Raw genomic sequence first — 22,188 nt, 5'->3', positions numbered from 1 at the left:
GGACAAAGTATAAACAAAAAAAGTAAGGTGCAAGAAATAGCCTGAGATCCAAATAGCAAACAATATATAGGTATCAAAACCACCAAGAAGGTATATCATGGGCTTAGCAGCTGGGTAGAGTGGCAGCAAGACCCCCAAGGGCATGGAAGATATATAGATTGACTGCAAGAGTCCCAAGGAGGTACATCTGGGGCATTGCAGGTAGGCAGAGTGTCATAAAGTCACGCCAAGGTGGTACATAAGGGCAAGAAAGATCATCTAAGGTGGCATATCAGGGCATGGCAGCTAAGCAGAGTGACAGTAAGACCTCCAAGGTGTTACATCAGGGGCATAGCAATTAGGTATAGTGGTAGCATGACCCCTAGGGTGGTACATCTAGGGCATAGCAGGTTGGCAGAATTGCAACAGCTCTAAGCTGCTTTCAGTCATCTTGCCATGTGCATGGAAATTCTGGAAAGTCCAGCAAGGGCAGATTGATTTTCAAAAAGAACTGCTTTTCTATCAACTTTGGCACCAGTCTTGAATGAGGGCTCACAATGTCCTCTGCTATTGAGAAGACACATTCACTAGGCATTCAGATGGATGGGTAGGAAAGATAATGCTGAGTCATCTTGGCTAGGTCAGGCCAGACCATCGACTGGTGTGCCCAATAGGCCTGCACATCTGGGTTCATATTCTTGAAGAACTCTGGTAGCATATTAGAGAAATTTCTGCTGGGGTCTCCTTTCCTGGGATGGGGTGAGGATCTCTCTTGCCAGTTGTTTAGCTATGGCCTGTATCAGGAAAGACTTTTCTGTCAGGGCAATGTGACTTTGGGCATATTGAGTGGGGGAGGAAGTAGTAGCTGACCAAGTGCTGCTTGTGCCTACACTGCTCTCAGGGGAGGCCACTCTTGCCTGCGCCTTATCCTTACTGTGCCTGTGCCTCTGGCACTCCTGTTCATGCACTTTATCATCATTATCTCCTTCATGTATGTAAGACTACCTTTCACCTATGCATCAACAAGTGCAGCCTGTATGCTTGTTTGATTTTGTATCAGAAGTTTCAGTTTCACTTGCTCCTGCTTCGGGAAAAAGTCCAGAACCTGCAACATCTTTGCTTCATTTAACTCTTTCATATGGAAACCCTTTAACTTTTCTTTCAGAATATTTACTATAGAGATGACCTGGGTGATACCTCTGGAACTCAGATCCTCTGTGGCATCCTTGAAGGGCTTCAGGATTTATAACAGCTGCCTCATCACTGCACAATCATGATGCCCCAGGGGGAAATCCTCACGATCTGTTTCCAGAGACAGATCATGTACGAGTGTCTGGTGCTCCACTAACCTCTGCAGCATCAGATAGGTGGAATTCCAGCAGGTGCCAATATCTTGAATCCGATACCTATGAGGCATTCCACATTCTGCCTGTTTCTCATGGAGAAGCTGCCCCATTTCATGCTTCAATGGAAATGCACCACTATATTATCCTGCACTTCTCTATCAGGTCCTTCAGTACTGGATTTCCATGGTCACTGGGCCACAGCCACAGGGCAACCCTCACTATCAGGTACAGCAAGTGTGCAAAGCAATGCATTCCCCGAAAGCCCTCATACTCTATTACATTCCATGCCATATTTTTCCCATTGTCTGTCACTAGTAAATCTGCATGAAGAGTCCAACTTCTCCAGTGTAGTTATCAACACTCCAGCATCTTTCTTATGACTAACAGAATATTGCACAAGTTGAGGGCTTTCCATTATTAGGGTTGCAGCACAGCCCACCTGCACCCAAATGCTTTCTCCCTGCTAGGCCTGCCCCTGCTTCAGCTAGCTCCCATCAGTGTGCTGTCAGAAGGAGGTAAGAGTGCTAGGGATGTGAATCGTGTCCTCGATCGTCTTAACGATCGATTTCGGCTGGGAGGGGGAGGGAATCGTATTGTTGCCGTTTGGGGGGGTAAAATATCGTGAAAAATCGTGAAAAATCGTGAAAAATCAAAAAAACGTAAAATCGCAAAACCGGCACATTAAAACCCCCTAAAACCCACCCCCGACCCTTTAAATTAAATCCCCCACCCAAATGACTTAAATAACCTGCGGGTCCAGCGGCGGTCCGGAACGGCAGCGGTCCGGAACGGGCTCCTGCTACTGAATCTTGTTGTCTTCAGTCGGCGCCATTTTCCAAAATGGCGCCGAAAAATGGCGGCGGCCATAGACGAACACGATTGGACGGCAGGAGGTCCTTCCGGACCCCCGCTGGACTTTTGGCAAGTCTTGTGGGGGTCAGGAGGCCCCCCCCCAAGCTGGCCAAAAGTTCCTGGAGGTCCAGCGGGGGTCAGGGAGCGATTTCCCGCCGCGAATCGTTTTCGTACGGAAAATGGCGCCGGCAGGAGATCGACTGCAGGAGGTCGTTCAGCGAGGCGCCGGAACCCTCGCTGAACGCCGGCTGAAGACAACAAGATTCAGTAGCAGGAGCCCGTTCCGGACCGCTGCCGTTCCGGACCGCCGCTGGACCCGCAGGTTATTTAAGTCATTGGGGGGGGGGGGTTCGGGAGGGTGGGGGATTTAATTTAAAGGGTCGGGGGTGGGTTTTAGGGGGTTTTAGTGTGCCGGCTCACGATTCTAACGATTTATAACGATAAATCGTTAGAATCTCTATTGTATTGTGTTCCATAACGGTTTAAGACGATATTAAAATTATCGGACGATAATTTTAATCGTCCTAAAACGATTCACATCCCTAAAGAGTGCATAGTATTTGTGCTGGTTCAGATATCACTGGTGAACTGTATGCTACTCCCTTCTGCCTTAGACAGCTGCACCTGTATGCGACTATGGTTCTAGATGTACAGGGTAGGGATAACCTGCCTGCTAAATGTAGTCCATAAGAACATAAGATATGTCATACTGGGTCAGACCAAGGGTCCATCAAGCCCAGCATCCTGTTTCCAACAGTGCCCAATCCAAGTCACAAGTACCTGGCATGTACCCAAACATTAAATAGATCGCAAGCTACTATTCCCTACTGATTAATAGCAATTTATGGATTTTTCCTATAGGAACTTATCCAAACTTTTAAAAATCCAGTTACGCTAATTGCCATAACCACATCCTTGGGCAATTAATTCCAGAGCTTATTTATTTATTTATTTTATTTATTTAAAGGCTTTTCTTTGCCGACATTCGTAAGGCACATCATGCCGGCTTACATTGAACTGAAAAGGAGGAAAATACAATGAACAAAAAACCAAATCGTAGTCAAAGCAAAACAAAGAGGTAAAAAGAGGGAACTATATACAAAATGAGGCATTATAAAACAGATATTTGAGGGCTAAGTGAACAAAAGGGCCGAAATGCAGGGGAGAAAAGAACTTTATACAGTCAATACAACGTTATCTTAAATAAGAATTCGTGGGTCGTGGGAGTTCCAAACAAGATTAAGGGGAGGAGAAGGGTAGAGTTCAAAAGAATCAGGGGAAATGATGAGGTAGGGAGGCGCTAGAGGTGGAAGGGTGCTGAGGGGGGAGGCTGGCTGGGGAAAAGGTCAAAAGTGAGATCTGTTTAGGCTATGGTCTACGTTATGTTTGTATCGGGGTAGGCTTGCTTGAAGAGCCAAGTTTTGACTCCTTTTTTGAATTTGGTGAGAGACGGCTCTATACGGAGGGGGTGGGGAGGGAGTTCCAGAGGGAGGTACTAGCTATGGAGAAAGCCCTTTCTCTGGTGAGGGACAGATGCGCAGACTTAAGGGAAGGGGTGTGTAGGGTGCCTGCATGGGCACTTCTTATGGGGCGGTTCGATGTGCGGAAGCGAGGCATTTCTTCAAGCCAGGTGTGGTTGAATTTGTGTAGTGAGCAGTGAAGAATGGTCAAGGCTTTGTACTGAGAGCGGAAAGCGATAGGTAGCCAGTACAGTTCCTTTAAAATAGGGGTGATGTGTTCCGTTTTGCGAGTATTTGTTATGACTCTGGCCATGGCCATGGAGTTTTGGAGGATCTGGAGTGGCCTGATGGTGGAAGCCGGGAGGCTGAGTAGCAGGGTGTTGCAGTAATCCAGTTTCGCAAGCATGGTGGTCTGAACTACACTGCAGAAATTTTGAGCGTGTAGTAAGGGTTTGAGTTTTCTGAGGACATTTAGTTTGTAGAAACCTCCTTTAAGGAGGGAGTTGATGTATGGTTTGAAATTTAGTTGATGATCTATGATGACACCCAGGTCTTTTACTGCTCGTAATTGGTATGGTGTATTATGTGCTGAGTGAAAAATAATTTTCTTCAATTTGTTTTAAATGAGCTACTTGCTAACTTCATGGAGTGCTCCCTAGTCCTTTTATTATCTGATAGAGTAAATAACTGATTTACATTAACCTGTTCAAGTCATTTCATGATTTTGTATCTTATCCCTCCTCAGTTGTATCTTCTCCAAACTGAACAGCCCTAACCTCTTTAGCCTTTCCTCATAGGGGAACTGGTCCATACCCTTATCATTTTGGTCGCCCTTCTCTGCACTTTCTCCAGTGCAACTATCTTTTTTGAGATGTGGCAACCAGAATTACACATAGTATTCAAGGTGCGGTCTCACCATGGAATGATACAGAGGCTTTATAACATCCACTGTTTTCTTTGCCATTCCCTTCCTAATAATTCCTAACATTCTGTTTGCTTTTTTGATCACCACAGCACACTGAACTGACGATTTAAATGTATGATGCCTAGATCTCTTTCCTGGGTAGTAACTCCTAAAATAGAAACTAACATTGTGTAACTACAACATGGGTTATTTTTCCCTATATGCATCACCTTGTACTTGTCCACATTAAATTTCATCAGCCATTTGGAAGCCCAGTCTTACAGTCTTACAAGGTCCTCCTGCTATTTATCACAATCCACTTTGAGATGTAACTACTCTGAACAATTTTGTATCATCCACAAATTTGATCACCTCATTTGTCATACCCCTTTCCAAATCATTTATAAATATATTAAAAAGCACCAGTTCCAGTACAGATCCTTGAGGCACTCCAATGTTTACCTTTTGTCACTGTGAAAACAGACCATTTAATCTTACTCTCTGTTTTATGTCTTTTAACCAGTTTGCAATCCACAAAAAGACATTGCTTCCTATCCCATGGCTCTTTAGTTTTCTTAGAAGCCTCTCTTGAGGGTCTTTTGGCAAACGCCTTCTGAAAATCCAAATACACCACATCTACCAGTTCACCTTTGCCCACATGTTTCTTCACGCCTTCAAATAAATGGAGATTTATTAGCCAAGACTTACCTAGGGTAAATCCATGCTGGCTGTGTCCCTTTAAACTATGTCTATTTAAATGTTTTGTGATTTTATTCTTTATAACCATTTCCAAGATTTTTCCCGGTACTGAAATAGGCTCACAGGTCTATAGTTTCCCAGATCACCACTGGATCCCTTTTTAAATATCGGTGTAACATTGGCCACCTTCCAATCTTCAGGTGTCAATGGATGATTTCAATTAAAGGTTACAAATTAATTGTAATATGTCTGAAATTTCATTTTTTAGTTCTTTCAGAACCCTGGGATGTACACTATCCAGGTCCAGGTTATTTACTACTCTTCAGTTTGTCCATCTGGCCTTCCATGTCTTCCAGGTTCACTGTGATTTGGTTCATTTCATTGAATCATCACCCTTGAAAACCATCTCTGAAATGGGTATCTCCCCAACATCCTCTTCAGTAAACACCGAAGCAAAGAGTTTGTTTAGTATTTCCATGATGGCCTTATCTTCCCTAAGTGCTCCTTTAAACCCTCGATCATCTAACGGTCCAACTGACTCCCTCACCATATCCTGTGTTCCACTGAGAATTAGATCTAAAAATGCTCCCTCTTTTGTCGGTTCTTGAACCAATTGCTGTCATTTATGTCATCTGGGGACTTTCTCTCTCTAATTTGTCCTGATGTTACACTTACCCAGTCAATATTAGGGTAATTGAAATCCCCCATTATTACTGCACTACCAACCTGGTTAGCTTCTCTAATTTCTCTTAGCATTTTCTGTCTATCTCATAATTTTGGCCATGTGGATGGTAGTACACTCCTATCACTATACTCTTCCCTAACACACAAGTGATTTTTACCCATAAAGATTTGATTGTGTATTTAGTCTCTTGCAGGATCTTTATCCTGTTGGACTCTATGCCATCACAGACATGAAGTGCCACTCCATACTTTGTAATTGGGGGCTAGCACATGGAATAGATGCTTAAAGTTCATATTTTCTGTATCTTTAGGGAGTGGTCACCTAGGGCAATGATTTCCCTAGTGCATTTTGTTACTATTTTTGATGCTGCTTGTCTCTTGTCTCTTTATCTGCACTGCCTGCTTTTCCTGGGGGTGATCCCAACACCATTAGTATCATTTAACTCCCCATCACTTCACTGGAGTTTAAGATACTGCTGACTAAACCTCCCAAATTTTCTTCAGCTACTAGCTCTTCAAGTTCTGATTCAGGGAATCCCAGACGAGATTCTTCCTCAGAATCAATTGTTGAAAATAGTGCTTACTTTGCCTCAGAAGCTGTAATCATACAGACGTGTATTTCTGGTTTTGGGTGATGCTCTTCTGCTGACCCTGTCCATGCCCTGCCCTGCTAATGAAACAAAAAAATAGACTAAAGACTACAAAAAACAATGGAAAACAGAATGGTACACCAGAAAGGTAGAAAACAGTAACTAAAAGCAAATAAAAGACAAACTAAAAAGAATATAATAACATAAATAAGTAATAAATAAATAATAGCCAACCACAAAACAAATCACTATCAAATACATATTACAAAGAATAAAATATACTTATAAGTAAAATAAAACCATTTAAATAAATAATAAACTATAAAAACAGAGAACAATATAACATACTAACATGATCATATTCCCACCATTCCCTCTTCTGTCCTTTCCTTGCAGTGTTATGATGGAATTTGAAGGGCTCATTGGGAGTATATATTGATACTGTACAACCGCTCACAATACCACTGTAGTGTTTGTAAAAATGTGTGTCTCTCTCTCTCTCTCACACACACACATATATAGTGAATATGTGTGCACTGCTGTATGACTGTACACACATAAAAAATGTTAGAAACAGAACCAAGCAGACTGACAAGATTCTGCTTATCTTCAGTCTACCTGCAAATAAGCTATCTGCACTGTTGCATCAGATAGAAAAAGAAAAATTACTGGGACTGCTTCAATCTCCACTTCACTCCTAATCTATCCCTAGTGAACAAAGAAAGCAGTGCCACTACTTTTCTGTTTCCATCACATTGAGTGAAAGACCAGTGACTGCAGGAGAAGATCAGAAAAACCACTTTACCAGTGCCAAAGCCTACAATTTTTGAGAGAGCTTTTAAAAAGAAATCTTTTTCTGCAAACTGCTAGAAAGTAAATAGAGATTTTCTTGCACATGCTCGGATCCTTCAATGGAAGGATTTCTGTGACACTTGATCCAGATGGCAGCTATAGGCTAGTTAAAAAGATGCTTTACCTTGATTTGTCCTCCATTTGCCAACTTGTCCTACCTCAGCTTCCAGGAAGTTGTAATGTTACATAGGCAAGAATTGGTTTCTCTAGTTACCAGTTAGGCCCTGCCTGCACCTGTTTGCTCAGCCCAGCCATAAACTTGAATGGGAAACATGAATGAGATCAACATTTTCATTTAAATTTGTGAGCAACCTCCATTCATTTCGGGAGTTCACAAATGAAACAAAAATTGACCCATTTATTTCATTTTACCCATTTGTTTCAAATGAAGGCATATCCTTAGTAAACAGACAAAGAAAGATGAAAGAGACTTGCCTAAGATTATGTAGAGAGTCGATGATACAACTGTGCTTCACGTTTACCTCTTAGCAGATTCAAAGCTCAGTCCCCTAAGCACTGCCAATCCTGCTGTTCTTTAAAAGTAGAGTGAGGGCAAGGAATACCATTCATTGCTTACCTGAAAAAGGCAGAATGACTAAACATGGCATCAAAACTGTTTTGAGAAGAGCAGATAAGAGCACCATCCTCATAGTATTTTCAATCTGTAAACTTTTCACTATTCTTACTGAGACAACAAACACAGCAGCTGGACAAAGTCTGAAACAGCAGCAGTAGGGAGCCAAAAATATACTAAGGTGGAATATGTAGGAGTGGCCCTGGATTGAAATACCTGTTGGAGGCATTGTATAACCGGTTTATTTGCATTTCAAGCAAAAGAGAGTTGGAGGCAGAATCTATTTAGCAAATGTTGATTCAAAAAGTTTGAATTAGCTTCCACTGCTGCCTGGATAGGAAAGATGAGATTTACATGGAAACAAACACAGATTTTGCATAGCATTAGATGATAAAACAAAGAATCCTCTTTAAATCCTTGATTTCAGTGCATTACAATGATAGCTGTTCTAACTCTTGTAATCAATATTGATGCACTGTTATACTACAGCTAAAAACATACAGTTACTAGCTGACTGGCTCCAAACCTTTACCCCTTTCTATTGTAATGTGTTGTAGAAATTCATGTGATGTGTAAAACTCGATTTTGCTGCAGGGATTTAAGCTCTTTTTTCTGAGTATTTTTTAGTGGCAACCTGTTTACTGCTTATTTGGAGCCTTGTAGATTTTTCCTACCACCCACCCTGCATTCTATTCTTAATGTATAGACACTGATCCCTGAGTGGAGGCCGAAACTTCAGTTGTGCCTGCTCTTTGAAATAGAATAGCCTCTATTTTCACTTCAAGCATTCTTGGGGTAAATGAAATACAGCAGGTTGAAGGAAAAGAACAAAAGAAAGAGGAAGAATTTCATCCTAGGAGAATCTTTGTACAAATATTCAGAATCTTGCTAACAAAATATCTGCCCTGGAGGCCACCATTGTAGATGTGTTTGAAATTACTGAGTTTTTGTGTAATGGAACTTGGGACTGCATGCGACCTTTACAGAGTTTTATTGTTTCTGGAAAGACATAAAAGGAAAAGAGGTGAGAGAACTGTGTCGTTATCTTATAATAAAAGTCACTGAAGTACAAGGATAACATAAAAGGACTTCTAACTATATATGAGTAATATATAGCAAGATGCATTATGATGAATTTTGATGATATTTATTGTGATTCATGTTATGAACCTTGCTTTGAACTTATTTTATGTAAAAGTGGGTTATAGATTGAATAAATAAATATACAGTTGCCAGTCAAGCAGATTCTAATATGTACTATGAATGATTTTGGCACTTTAAAAATAATATATAAATCTAGCTGTAACAGACCCTTTTCTTTTACTATATCACATAGCACTTCAAAAATAATTTTGACAAACTTTATCTATTTTTTTATCCCTATTTCTGAAACCACCACCGCAGATGGCAACTTCAGGTAGCTCAGGTACCCTTGCTAACTCTGAAGTTTAGCGGAAAGCTTGCTGTAAGTCTATCCCTCACTATTGCTCTCTATCGCTGGCAGAGGCAGCCAAATTAGTGGCAGTCATTTTCCTTCTTTCCCCAAGTATGAGCATGTCATTTGCAAACTTCTTGGGGGTTGATATTTAGCTGCTGAGCAGCTAGTTAAATTAGCCGGGTACACCTATCTGGCTAACTTAACCATGGTATTCAGCGGCAAAGCAGCACCGCTCAATATACCCGGCTATTTTAAAAGTTAGTTGGATAGGTATATCCAGCTAACTTTAGACCTGCCTTACAGCGTGGTTAGAGTTAGCCAAATATGGGCCTGATTCATCAAGGTATTTCCCAAAGACAAAGAATGGGGAAAAGCTTAAGGGGTAGATTTTCAAAGGGTTGCACGCTTAAGATATGCGCGCAACCCCCGAAAACCTACCCCTGCCTCCCCCTGCGTGTGCCGAGCCTATCTTGCATAGGCTCAGTGGCGCGCGCAAGCCCCGGGGCGTGCGTATGTCCCGGGGCTTTGAAAAATGGGCGGTCCAGGGGAGGGGCAGTGGGTGGGACCGCGGTCTGGGGGCATGTCCGAGGGCGTAGCTGCAGTCCGGGGATGGTCCAGGGGCGCGGCCAAGTGCCCCGACACACTCGGCCTATCCAACTAACTTTTAAAATAGCCTGGGTATATTGAGCGGTGCTGCTTTGCTGCTGAATACCACGGTTAAGTTAGCCAGATAGGTGTACCCGGCTAACTTAACTTGGGCAGGCGTAACTTTCTCAACAAAGGTATGGGGGGATTTAGTTAGGGCTGGGGGATGGGTTAGGGAGGGGAAGGTGGGAGGGGCTGGAAAAAAGTTCCCTCCGAGACCGCTCCGGAGGCAGGCTGCTCGGCTCGGTGCACGCAGGTTGCACAATTGGGCACCCCCCTGCGCACGCTGACCCTGGATTTTATAACATGTGCGCGGCAGTGCGTGCATGTTATAAAATCGGGTGTAGATTTGTTTGCGCCGGGTTGCGCGAACAAATCTGCGCCCGCGCGCAAGTTTTAAAATCTGTCCCTTAGTGAATTAGGCAGTACATTAACCGGCTAACTCTGCTCCTTCCAGAAATGCCTATTGCCTGCCCCTGGAATGCCTCAGCCTTACCCGACTATATTCTAGCCGAGTAACAGTTTTTAAAAATTTCAGTTTGGCCATTTAGACAGATAACTTTGCATTTATCCATCTAAATGGCTTTTGAATATCTATCCCCCTTCTATTTTAAAATACTGGCTAAAGATTTTCTTAGATAAAGACACTTCTATAGATATAGAGTCAGTGTCACTCTTTATACAAGGAATAACTGTTTTTGAAACACTACTTTGCACTATAATAATGTCTACATTCTCTTCTCACCAAACTAACCTATCCCTGATAGAGGACAATTTATAGTAGTCTGCATTGATGAAAGATATGCATATGTTTTGGTCTATGCCACTAAATATTCACGGTGAAGGCGCTACTTAGCCAGATAAGTTAAACCTGGCTGAGTTAGATTAGCTTTATGGCTGATCTGACTTATCCAATTAACTTAACCGGATAAGAACAAATCTCTCTATTTATCAGGTTAAGTTAACCGGATAAGTAGCAGTGCCCAGATCCGCTCATTGCCAGCCACAAATTGACCTTCTAAAAGATAGCGAGATAAGTGATTATGAATGGGGCTGCAAGAATGATTATGAGGTCTCAATCCCATGAGCATATAATTTCAATTTTATATCTACAATAGTTGCCAGTAAAGGAAAGAATAAACTTTAAAATGTTGGTATTGTTGTTTATAGCAGGACATATTGAAGATTATTCTTTGTCCAAATTAGTTCAACCTTATGCCAAAGGTCGCACCTTATGATCATTAGAACAAAATATTTTAATGGAACCAAATTTTAAAATTTATAAGTTTTAGGAAATGTGACATAGATTTTTCTCCTTTAAAGGACCAAAGATGTGGAATTTTATTTGAGGAAATGGAGAACTTTAAGGTTTTTAAGAAATTTGTAAAACCATATCTGATATATTTTAAAAGGAACATGCGTGCGCCCATAAACACGCATATTGCAGTGCGAGCAAAAATACACCTCATTTTATAAAGTACATGTGTAGCATTTAAAATACTGTTGCCGTGCATATTTCTACAGGGGTAGATTTTCAAAGGGGTACGCGCATAAGATACGCGCGTACCCCCCGAAAACCTACCCCAAACCCCCCTTGTGTGCGCCAAGCCTATTTTGCATAGGCTCGGCGGCGCGCGCAAGCCCCGGGACGCGCATAAGTCCCGGGGCTTTGCAAAGGGGGCGTGTCGGGGGCATGTTGGGGGCGTGTTGGGTGGGTGGCACAAATTTCAGGGCGGGGCAGGAGGCATGTCGGGGGCGTGACACCGGCCCGGGGGTGTGGTCGAGGCCTCCAGACCAGCCCTGGGTCAGGTGATGGCGCGCCAGCAACCCGCTGGCACGCGCAGATTTATGCCTGTTTTCGGCAGGCGTAAATCTGCCAACAAAGGTAAGGGGGGGGGTTTAGATAGGGCCGGGGGGGTCGGTTAGGTAGGGGAAGGGAGAGGAAGGTGAGGGGAGGTGGAAGGAAAGTTCCCTCCGAGGCCGCTCTGATTTCGGCCTCGGAGGGAACAGGCAGCGCAAATGTGCACCCCCTTGCGCACGCCGACCCCGGATTTTATAAGATACGCACGGCTACGCGCGTATCTTATAAAATCCAGCGTACTTTTGTTTGTGCCTGGTGCGCGTGTAAATTTATAAAATCTACCCCACAGCCTTTATATGTATATCTTGCACAAGAGGGATCGAGACAGCTCCTCTGTATAGAGTCAGTCTGACACTATATAAAGTTACCACTCTAGAGGGGCCCTTTGAATCAGGATAAGTTTTTGGGAGGTGGGTTAGGGGGGGCTGTTACAGACACATTCAGAGGTGTTCATAGTAAAATTGACCTCAGTAAAGAATTATAATCCTGAGGAACTTGAGACTGGGGGAGGTGTCAACATAGCTGCTTGCATGTAGCGTGTCTCGGGAGCTCCCACAAAAAACGTTTCTACTTTCCTTCAAGTTCATTGAACCATGCCCTCTAAGCAAAAGGGGAAGGTGAGGGTTTTTCCCTCTGCACCCCCCTCCCTGCAGGACAATGAACCATCTCCAAATGCGCTGCCATTTACCCGAAACAGGAGGAGCCGGTCCCCGCTGACGAGTTCGGCAAGGGAGCCTCCATCACATCTGGGGAATTTTCACTGAGCCCTCCAACCATAAGGACTCCACAAGCGATTTCCTCAAGCCTGCCGCCAGAATCTGTGTTAGCGACACCGAGAATGGAAAGCTCAGAGGAAGCTATTGAGGGAACAGTAGTGAGTGGATTGGCGCGAGGAGAAATATCTTGGCAAGGAAGTGGCCCAACCCTAGTTTCGGTGGATATTTTGAAGCCAGTTTCTTCTATGGGCGCTAAGACCATTTTGATTCCTACAATCAATGTTTCCTCTTCTATGGCTTTTGTGTCGACACAGGAACAACGACCTGAATTGGTTTCACTACCTAAACCCACTGTGGTTACACTGGACTCCCTCTGGGAATTGATGGCCCAACAGAATTTGGCCCTACAAAATTGTGTAACACAGATTACCCAGATTTCATCTAGATTAGAAACTGTGACTCAAGATCATGATACTCAACTATAAGAACAAATAAACAAGATATAAGTCCTTGAGAACCAAGTGAAAGAAATACAAAATGTTCAGTCTGCTACGATTCAAGATTGTGTTACTCTTAATAAGAAGACAGAGTTGCTGGAAAACCACCTAAGACGTCTTAACTTGAGACTATTACATTTTCCCAGGATACTAGCGGAACAACCACAAATTACTCTGTGGAGATATTTAAATGAGAAATTCCTCTGGATAATATACCACCTTTTAATAAGGTTTATTTTCTACCTTTTACCTGCTCAAGAGATAATATTATATATAATCAACTAGACCTGGGGAACTTAACAGACTTATTGGAATCCTCGACTACAGAGATATTTGAGAGGGTGACTTTGTTAAAATTAATTTATGAACAGGATATGGGTATGGTCATGAAGAATTATTTTCAACATATGAGGGTCAACTTTATGGGCCAGTTCATCCAGATCTTCCCTGATCTGACAAAGGTCACACAGGAAAGGAGAAAAGGTTTCCTGGCATTACGTCAGGAAACCCGATCCCTGGGTACAACATCCCAACTTAGATACCCGTGCAAATGTATCATCAAGTTTAGTATTGATACTTATATCCTTTTTATACCGGAACAACTTAAATTGTGGCTGAATTCCCAGAGAAGGTTGTTGACTGTTTCGTCACCAACTGAGAGTCCCAATACTTAGATTTGTATAAATGGGTAAAATGTCGCAAGCTATTGGCAATTTCCTCTTTGATTTCTGATTTAAGTTTGTACTTTCAGCAGTGGTTCCCTATTTCTCTGTCTCCCCCCCCCCTCATTGTCTATTTTGGGGACTAAAAATTTAAATAATGTTTCTGCTGGATGATTGTAAATGATTTGTTTCTTTTTTTTTTCTGTACAAAGATGACATGCTTTGTAATTAACTAAAATGCAATTAAAAAGAAATGAATCATATTCCTTATAAGTGATGAAAAGTCTAACAAGAGGAGTTGATTTGTATACTGCAGTGTACAAATCTCCTCTTTCCCTGCTTCTTACAATTCGTGTTGTTCACATGCGGCCCACATACGCAAGTTTGTTACCGTTTTTTTGCACGAGCTTTGCTTTGAAAATTATGCAGTTGAATTTTAAATTTAATTTTGTATAAAATTTGTAAACTGGTCTGTGATATGCTAAAGATTATGTATGTTTTATTCTGTAAACTGCACAGATCAATGGCGTTGGACGTAACGGATTCTAAATGTAACAAATAAATAAATACATAAATCTAGCAGCTGCTGATTTTCAGTGGACTGCTAGATAACCGGATAAGTTCTACTTATCCGGCTATCTAGCGCTAAACGCGTTTTCAATATTGGGCTCGCTTTTATCTGCTTTCTAAACACATTCTTCCCGTAATTTCTCTGGTAAAGTGTGTTTGCTATAATTTATTCTTCCTAGTAGCAGGCACACATGTTCTTATGTTCTTAATATTATTCTTATTATGGACATTACTTTACGGTTATCAAAGATTACTACTGGTTGTTACTGTTCCTGATTGCTGTTCACTGTTTAGCCATGTGAAATCAATAAAAATGATTACAAACCAAAAATAAAGTGAAAGTGGACAAGGTCATGAGGTCATGTGCTAAGTTTGAGAATATTAAGGGAGCTCAGAGATATTTTCTTGAAGCGGATTGCATTGAGGTGCTGTAGGTGGGTCCTTATTGCCAGAGGGCTCACAATCTAAATGGGTCATTTACTAAACCACAATATTTTATCATGGGAGGGGGACACATATTGCAATTCCTGCATTTTTCCCCTCCCATGAAAAAATATAGTGGCAGCTCCCCGTGATATATTTTTCTTGCTGAAAAATTCTACAGTACGGGCAAAGGCTGACTAGAGGTTGGGGGTCCTAGACTACCAGGGACTTCTTTTAAGGCAGGGAGTGGGTGGGGGGAGTAAAATGGCTCCTATGGAGGGGGGGGGGTGGGGTTGTAACTGGGAGGTTCAATCCCAGGGGTGGTGAGTTGTATTTGAAATGGGAGGGTTTGGGGTTTGTGGTGCCTTCCCTGTGATTTCAAACATTGATTGCTTTTATTTTTTTTTACTTTTAAGCTGCCTCTACAGGAAACAAAGGATGGTGGGGGTGGGGAGGAGGGGGGGGGGTTACATGGTTGGGGGGGGGATTGGGTCATTTTGGCCTTTACATTTTGTGCAGGAGCATTGGGATGTGCATTAAGATCCCAACGTTCTAGTCAAAAAGTTATTTACAGCTCCTGAGTTGTAGCCAGCTTTTCAGCAAATAATGCGGCTTGCATTAATTTTTGCAAGCCGCACTGGATTTGCATGAAATTTGCTATACATGAGCTTCTTTGCATGCATTTGAAAACTGTAAGCACTGGGTACTTGCCAGGTTCTTGTGGCCTGGATTGGCCACTGTTGGAAACAGGATGCTGGGCTTGATGGACCCTTGGTCTGACCCAGTATGGCATTTTCTTATGTTCTTATGTTCTTAAAGACGTTTCTTCCCCTCAGATCGAAGGGTTCATTTGGCTTGTAGGACTGAATTTTTTCTCTTACCACAGAGGGATATTCTGCATGCAACAGTTTATGTGTAATCACTTACATCTTAAACTGTGATTGATATTTAACTGGCAACCAGTGAAATTCCTTCAAAGCTGGTTTTATGTGATCATGTCTTAACAGACTTTTTATAAGGCGTGCTGCAGCATGTTGATCAACTTTGTAAGACACTTATCAGCTTCTCCGGGAGCCCAACACATAAACTGCTACAATAGTCCATTTGTCCCAGGACTAAAGATTGGAACACTGACCTAAACACATCCTCCAGCAATATATTCCTTAGTGGTTTTAGCATTTTATCCTATAAAAGTCCGCCTTTGCTGTCTGGCAGACATGTGGTTGCAGTGTTAATTGGGAGTCTAACAGTACTCCTAATTTATGTATTTCAGAAAGGAAAGGAAAGGAAATGCCTTCTATCTCAACAGTAGGTATGCCAATCTCTGCTGTTTACTCCCCCAACCTAAATACCCACTCCCCCCCAGGAAAGTCCCTTTATAATACAGCTATAAGTATGCCTGGGGAAAGGAGGATGAGCAATGAGACACTGTGATCCAATGTACAAATTATATCAAAATGATAGGCCAAGTCAAATTGGTGGAGGGGTGGCACTATATATTAAGCATGGCATAGAGCACACAACCCAGATATGGCTTCCTAACAATATAATATAATTATTTGTATGGGAGGAAAAGACTTCAGACCTGAGTGGAAACTGTCAAAGACCTGAATACACACTCAGCAATATCAATCATAGGTCTAAAAATTTTCTTTTTTATAAATGTATGTGATTTCTCAAGACTAATGTGAAACAAAAATTTTTTATATGTGAAATTCTCTTTAAAACTCCATTTATTTTGTTCAATAAAATCTAATTTTTGGTCTAATATGCACCAAAAGATGTAATAGAGCAAATTGACAAACTAAAGAATAACAACTTACTGGGTCTGGACAGAATACATCACAGAGTTCTGAAAGAAATCAAATATGAAATTCCATACTTATTACTAGTAATCTGTAACTTCTTATTCAAATCAGATATGGTACCTAAGAAATGGAGCATGACCAATGTAAAGCCCATTTTTAAGAAAGGGTCCAAGGGTGGTCTGGGGAACTAGAGACCAGTGAGTTTGATGCAAAATAGTAGAAGCTATTTGTGAATAGCTATTAGCTATAACCTATGTCTGTCTGGCCTTCTAGACAAAAGAAAAAGGGGGGATCAAAAAACTATTTTAATCAATAAATGTTTACCCATAGGCTAATAGGATACAATGTATGTAATGATTATTTCTTATTAAAACTGCATCAGCAAGCCAGACAGCATATCTCTTGCATTGAAAGAGCTCGCCTAGTCTTCTCAATCATTTGCGGGTTTTACCAGAGTCTGTTAAAGGAGAATAATTTATACAGTTCTTATGTTAGATTCTCTTCCTTAAGTACAGTATAAATGGCCGGTGTTTAACGTATTGATGTTAAAGCATTGAAGACATCTCTACGTGGTCTGGCTGCTGAAACGGAACTTTAAAGAGCACAGTAATAATTTCTCCAAAGGTCAAACTGCTAAACGGAACTTCTGAAAGGCTCAACCACGACCGAAGTTTCACTTGAGAAGCTTCATCAGGAGCCCAACTTGTCAATATTCAATTGGACAGATAGCGTCTCCTGTAATTATGCAGTGTAACCTTGTAAGAAAAAAAGTACAATAGATGAAATTTCTATAACCACTTAGCTTTCTTGATGGTCACAAAGGTTGAATCCTTACTCGGAACAGCAATGTCTCCTATTTCTTTCAATGCCAAGCAGAGCCCGATAGTAGACACAGCCTCTGTTTAAATAGAAACATAGAAACATAGAAATGACGGCAGAAGAAGACCAAACGGCCCATCTAGTCTGCCCAGCAAGCTACGCACTTTATCCATTTTTTTCCCCTTTTTTTCTCTCCCAACTGTTACTATTGGCTTCCAGTACCCTCCAGCCTTAATTCCCCTCCACCTCCAAATCAGGTGGACTCTGAAATCACATGAACCAATGGGAACACTTCACAGCAGGAATTATGTCATCTCGCGATGATTTAGACAACAATCAGAGAAACACCTGTAGATCTAAACTCGCGTTAAGACCAAGGGGGTGTACCGTATGCAAACGATGTATCCAACGCTGTGGAAGCAAGTGCAGGACTTTATTCCATCACTTCCATCACAGCATCAGGAAGCAGCCCAAATGATTATTCATAAAGGACTAGAAGCAGGCAAACACAAGGTCCGTGCGGCCTATGATGGTTTTGAGACAGCTTCCAGAGTTGCTGCATCGGGTATAAGCGCCAGACATTGGGCATGGCTTAAAGCCTCGGACCACAGGCCTGAAGTCCAAGACAAGTTAGTAAATCTCCCATGTCTTGGTGATAATCTTTTCGGATCTAAGATTCAGGATGCAGTTGCTCAATTAAAAGAGCATACAGAGACCCTAAGGCAGCTATCAGCGATTCCACAGGATCTTTATATATGGGCCATTTTGAAAATACTTGGATAAATCGGCCACATCCATTCACTCAGCATATCAAGTCCTGTAATCGATACATCGATGACATTTTTATTTTGTGGCAAGGTAACAAACAAGAATTTGATGTCTTTTTTGCTTGGTTAAATTCATGTAATAATTTCTTGAAATTCACTGTCAATTTTCAATCCCATCAGATCACTTTTCTTGACATTCTGGTTATTAAAGACACTGATGGATTTACGACCACTTTGTATCGGAAACCTGTAAGCAGCAACACACTGCTGCATTTTACGAGCGCACACCCGAGGCATCTGAAAGAAAATCTTCCCACGAGTCAGTTTTTTAGAATTCGCAGATTGTGTTCATCTCTGCAAGAATATAAATATCAGCACCAACTGATCCCTTGCTGGGATTCTCTGAATCAGAAGATATTGAAGAGTTAGCAGCTGAAGAGAATTTGGAATGTTTAGTGAATTGCATCTTATTCTCCAGTGAGGTGATGGAGGAGAAAGATGATTCTGATAATGTTAAGATCAAACCCCAGGAAGAATAGGCAGCACAGCTAGGAGTGTGAGTGATACCCCTGGCATTTTTCCTCAGGTTCTACCCTCTACCTCAACTCCAATGCCAGCTTCAACCCCAAAGAATGTAGAGAAAGGTTTGAAGAAGAAATTCATGATTTGGAGGAACTTTAAAGTGAGATAAGATCCATGCTTGCTCTATTATTCACTGCAGGAAGTTTACTAGTTGAGGAAGCAAGTGGGACATGTCACAAATGCTGGTATACAGCATCACCTGAGAAGCAGCACTCACTTGCATTGGCATCAGGGGAGGATGATAGTAATAGCCTAGGAATACCTTCAGCTTCTCAAAGCAAATGCCAGAGGAAAGGGTTGAAAGAGAGAATATATTTCCTCAAGCTTATCCCATGGCCCCTACCACCCATAAAGTGGCAGGCCAGCAGTTCTCATCCATGAGTACAAAGTGGCAATCCACCACAGAAGACATTAGGTAGTGTTCTATAGAACTGGGGAAAGAGGCAGGCAGCATCTAAAACAGTAATGAGAAGCACTGGGGAAATGATTGTCTTTGATGACCAGCTCCTGCAAGTAGTGGAGAGTAGGGATGTGAATCGTTTATCTGACGATTGAAAATATGGCCCGCGCCATTTTTAAAGATGGCGCCGGCCATCCATTGCTCCTACCATGTGACAGGGGCCGGCCAATGCACGGATACCCTGTCACATACTAAGGGCAAAGGGCCATTGGTGCCATTTTCTTTACTGGCAGCCGACGGCCCGAGAGCGGGAGATTGCTCCTGGGACTCCCACTGGACCACCAGGTAGTTAAAAAATTTTTTTTTGGGGGGGAGGGTTGGAGGGGTCCAGAGGGTGGGGGGATAGTAAAGAACTAATTTTAAAGGGTTTGGCTGTGTTTTTGGATTATCGGCTCGGCACAGCTGATAAAAAAAAAACGATTGGACCACAGGAAAAATAATTTCCCGATAGTTCACGAATCCGAAACCGGAACCGATTCCAGGTCCGATTCACATCTGTAGTGGAGAGAGTGAGCTTTAAATGTCTGCTGCATGTGTTAGCACCCAATTACTAGAGATGTAATTCGGGTTGGTATATCATGTCAAGCTTCGTTTTGGGGTCCCCCTGTGTGAATTTTGTTTTTTCACGCGGTTCAGGTTTTTTTTTCCAGGGGCCCCGATTTTCAGGTTAGCGCGCGTTAACTCCTCGTTAGCACACACTAACCTGAAAATTTATTTTTTTCTGAAATTTCAGAAAAAATTAAATCGTTTTTTGGTTCTCCCGAACCATTCCGAATTAGGCAATTTCATTGAAATTACTTAATTCAGGAAAAACGATTGCACATCACTACCAATTACAAAGTCCCCTCCAGGGCTATATTTAGTAGGAAGGTCATTTCTTCCCTGTTCAACCAGTTCTATAGTTATATGCAGGCACATCTGGCTAAGGCAATGAGGAGTAGGGTGCATTTTACCAGTGATATCTGGATCAGCACGAATGCTATGCACTCTTACCTCTCCCTAACAGCACACTGGGGGGATCTGGGTAAGGCAGGGGCTGGTAGCAGCTCTAATGGGGACAGAGCATCAGAGTGCAGGTGGGCTTTGCTGTATGCTCATTTGATACATAGCCCCCATACCTCATGCAATATTTTAACAGCCACAAGAAAGATGCTGGAGGGTTGGCAGCTAGTTTGGAGAGGAAGGAATCTTCAGGAAGGTTTATTTGTGCAGACTGTGGTACAAATATAGAAAAGGTAATAGAAGATGAGGACTTTCAGGGTATTCATTGTTTTCCACACTTGCTGTACCTGGCAGTAAGGGATGCCCTGAGGCTAAAATCCAATGAGGATCGAAATCCATTTCTGAAGAACCTGATAGATGCAGCAAAATAGCAGGGCATTTCCATAGACTTGTGAAGGAGGGGTCTTGCCCTTGGGGCTTGATGATTGGTAAGTGATGAGGCAGCTGGTACAAATCCTGAAGCCCTTCAAAGATGCCATGGATAATCTGAGCTCTAGAAGTGCTAACCTGGGTGGGATCAACCCTATAGTAAATATTCTAACAGAAAAGTTAGAGGGCTTCTGTGTGCAAAAGGGAATTCAAACAGAGGTGTTGCAGTTTCTGGGCTTTTTACAGCAACAGCTGCAAGAGAGACTGAAATCTTTCATAGGAAATAAAACATACATATTGGCTACACTTTGTGAGCCACAAGCCAAAGGGAATCTGGCTGTCCAGGCCCATTGTTTAACAGTCATGAAGGAGATGCTGGTAGCTATCATGTGTGATCAGGTGTGCCGGAGGCAGAGGGTGACAGCTGGAACAGCACCCTGTCAGCTACAACTTTTTCCCTACTTCAAAACGCCAAAGCCACATAGCCTGAAAAGAACCATCTCTCCTGAAACAGACCATGGCTAAAGTAGCTGGCAAAAGAGACCCTCACTCTACCCCAGCAAAGGAGACCCCAGCACACATTTCTGTGACAACCTATTTCATAAAGCCCATTGAGAACAAAGATACAGATGTACCAACATATTGGGCACACAAGTCTGGAGTCTGGCCAGACCTAGCCAAGGTTTCTCAACACAGTCTTTCCTGCCCATCAACCAGTGTGACCAGTGAACATTTTTTCTCAATGACATTGTGAACCCTCATAACTTAAAGCCAGAGTTGATAGAAAAGCTGATTTGAAAATCAATCTGCCTTTGTTTGGGTTTACAGAATTTCCATGCAAGTAGCAAGATGACTGAAAGTACTTTGAAGGTCTTGCTGCCACGCTGCCTACCTTCCATGCTCTAGATGTACCACCTTAGGGGTTTTGTTGATACCTTTCTGCTTACCTGCCATGTCCCTAGAGGTCTTGCTGCCACATGCTTACCTGTCATACCCCATATGTACATTAAGGGTCTTGCAGCCACTGCTTTGCCTACCTGCATTCCCCTGATATACCAACTTAGGGGTTTTGCTGCCACTATTCTACCTACCTGCCATGTACCTGATATACTACCTTAATGGCATTGCTGCTACCATGCTACCTGTTCACCATGCCACTTATATATAATCTTAGGGGTCTTGATGCTACCACTCTGCCTACCTGCCATACCACATATGTACAATTTTAGGGGCCTTGCTGCCACATGCCCACCTGAAATGCCCCTTAGTGCTACTATTTCTCTGCATACCTGCCATGTATCTTATAAATCACCTTGGGGGTCTTACTGCTACTCTACCTACCTGCCTTGCTGCTGATATTAACACTTTGGGGATCAAGGAGTTAATATCTACCTAACATCTACCTATTATGTGACAGCATGGGAGTTGTTTTCTCTTTGGTTCTCAGCCTAGTTCTCCTAGCCTGTTTGTTTGTTGGTTATACTGAGATGTTTTCTTCTCAAACCAAAATTTAAAAAAAGAAAAAAAAATACAACTTTCTCCTCCCACCCAACCTCTTTTATGGTTCATCATTTTGATTGACTCGTCTACAATTTCAGCCTAGTTCTCCCACCCTATTTCTTTCTTATT

General features: G+C 42.3%; 1 protein-coding gene across 1 annotated transcript in view; it reads right to left on the bottom strand.

The window, feature by feature from the left end:
* The window catches only part of LOC115088184, a 56,936-nt gene extending 48,870 nt beyond the window's left edge, over nt 1–8,066 (bottom strand). Inside the window, exon 1 of the mRNA XM_029596202.1 lies at nt 7,944–8,066. Coding sequence (XP_029452062.1) covers nt 7,944–8,016 — 73 coding nt within the window. The 5' untranslated portion in view covers nt 8,017–8,066. The remainder of the gene's footprint in view (nt 1–7,943) is intronic.
* Between the last annotated feature and the right edge of the window lie 14,122 nt (nt 8,067–22,188).

The sequence above is a fragment of the Rhinatrema bivittatum genome, chromosome 3 (assembly GCF_901001135.1).
Source record: "Rhinatrema bivittatum chromosome 3, aRhiBiv1.1, whole genome shotgun sequence".
NCBI lineage: Eukaryota > Metazoa > Chordata > Amphibia > Gymnophiona > Rhinatrematidae > Rhinatrema > Rhinatrema bivittatum.
This window is presented reverse-complemented; position numbering and strand designations above follow the sequence as displayed.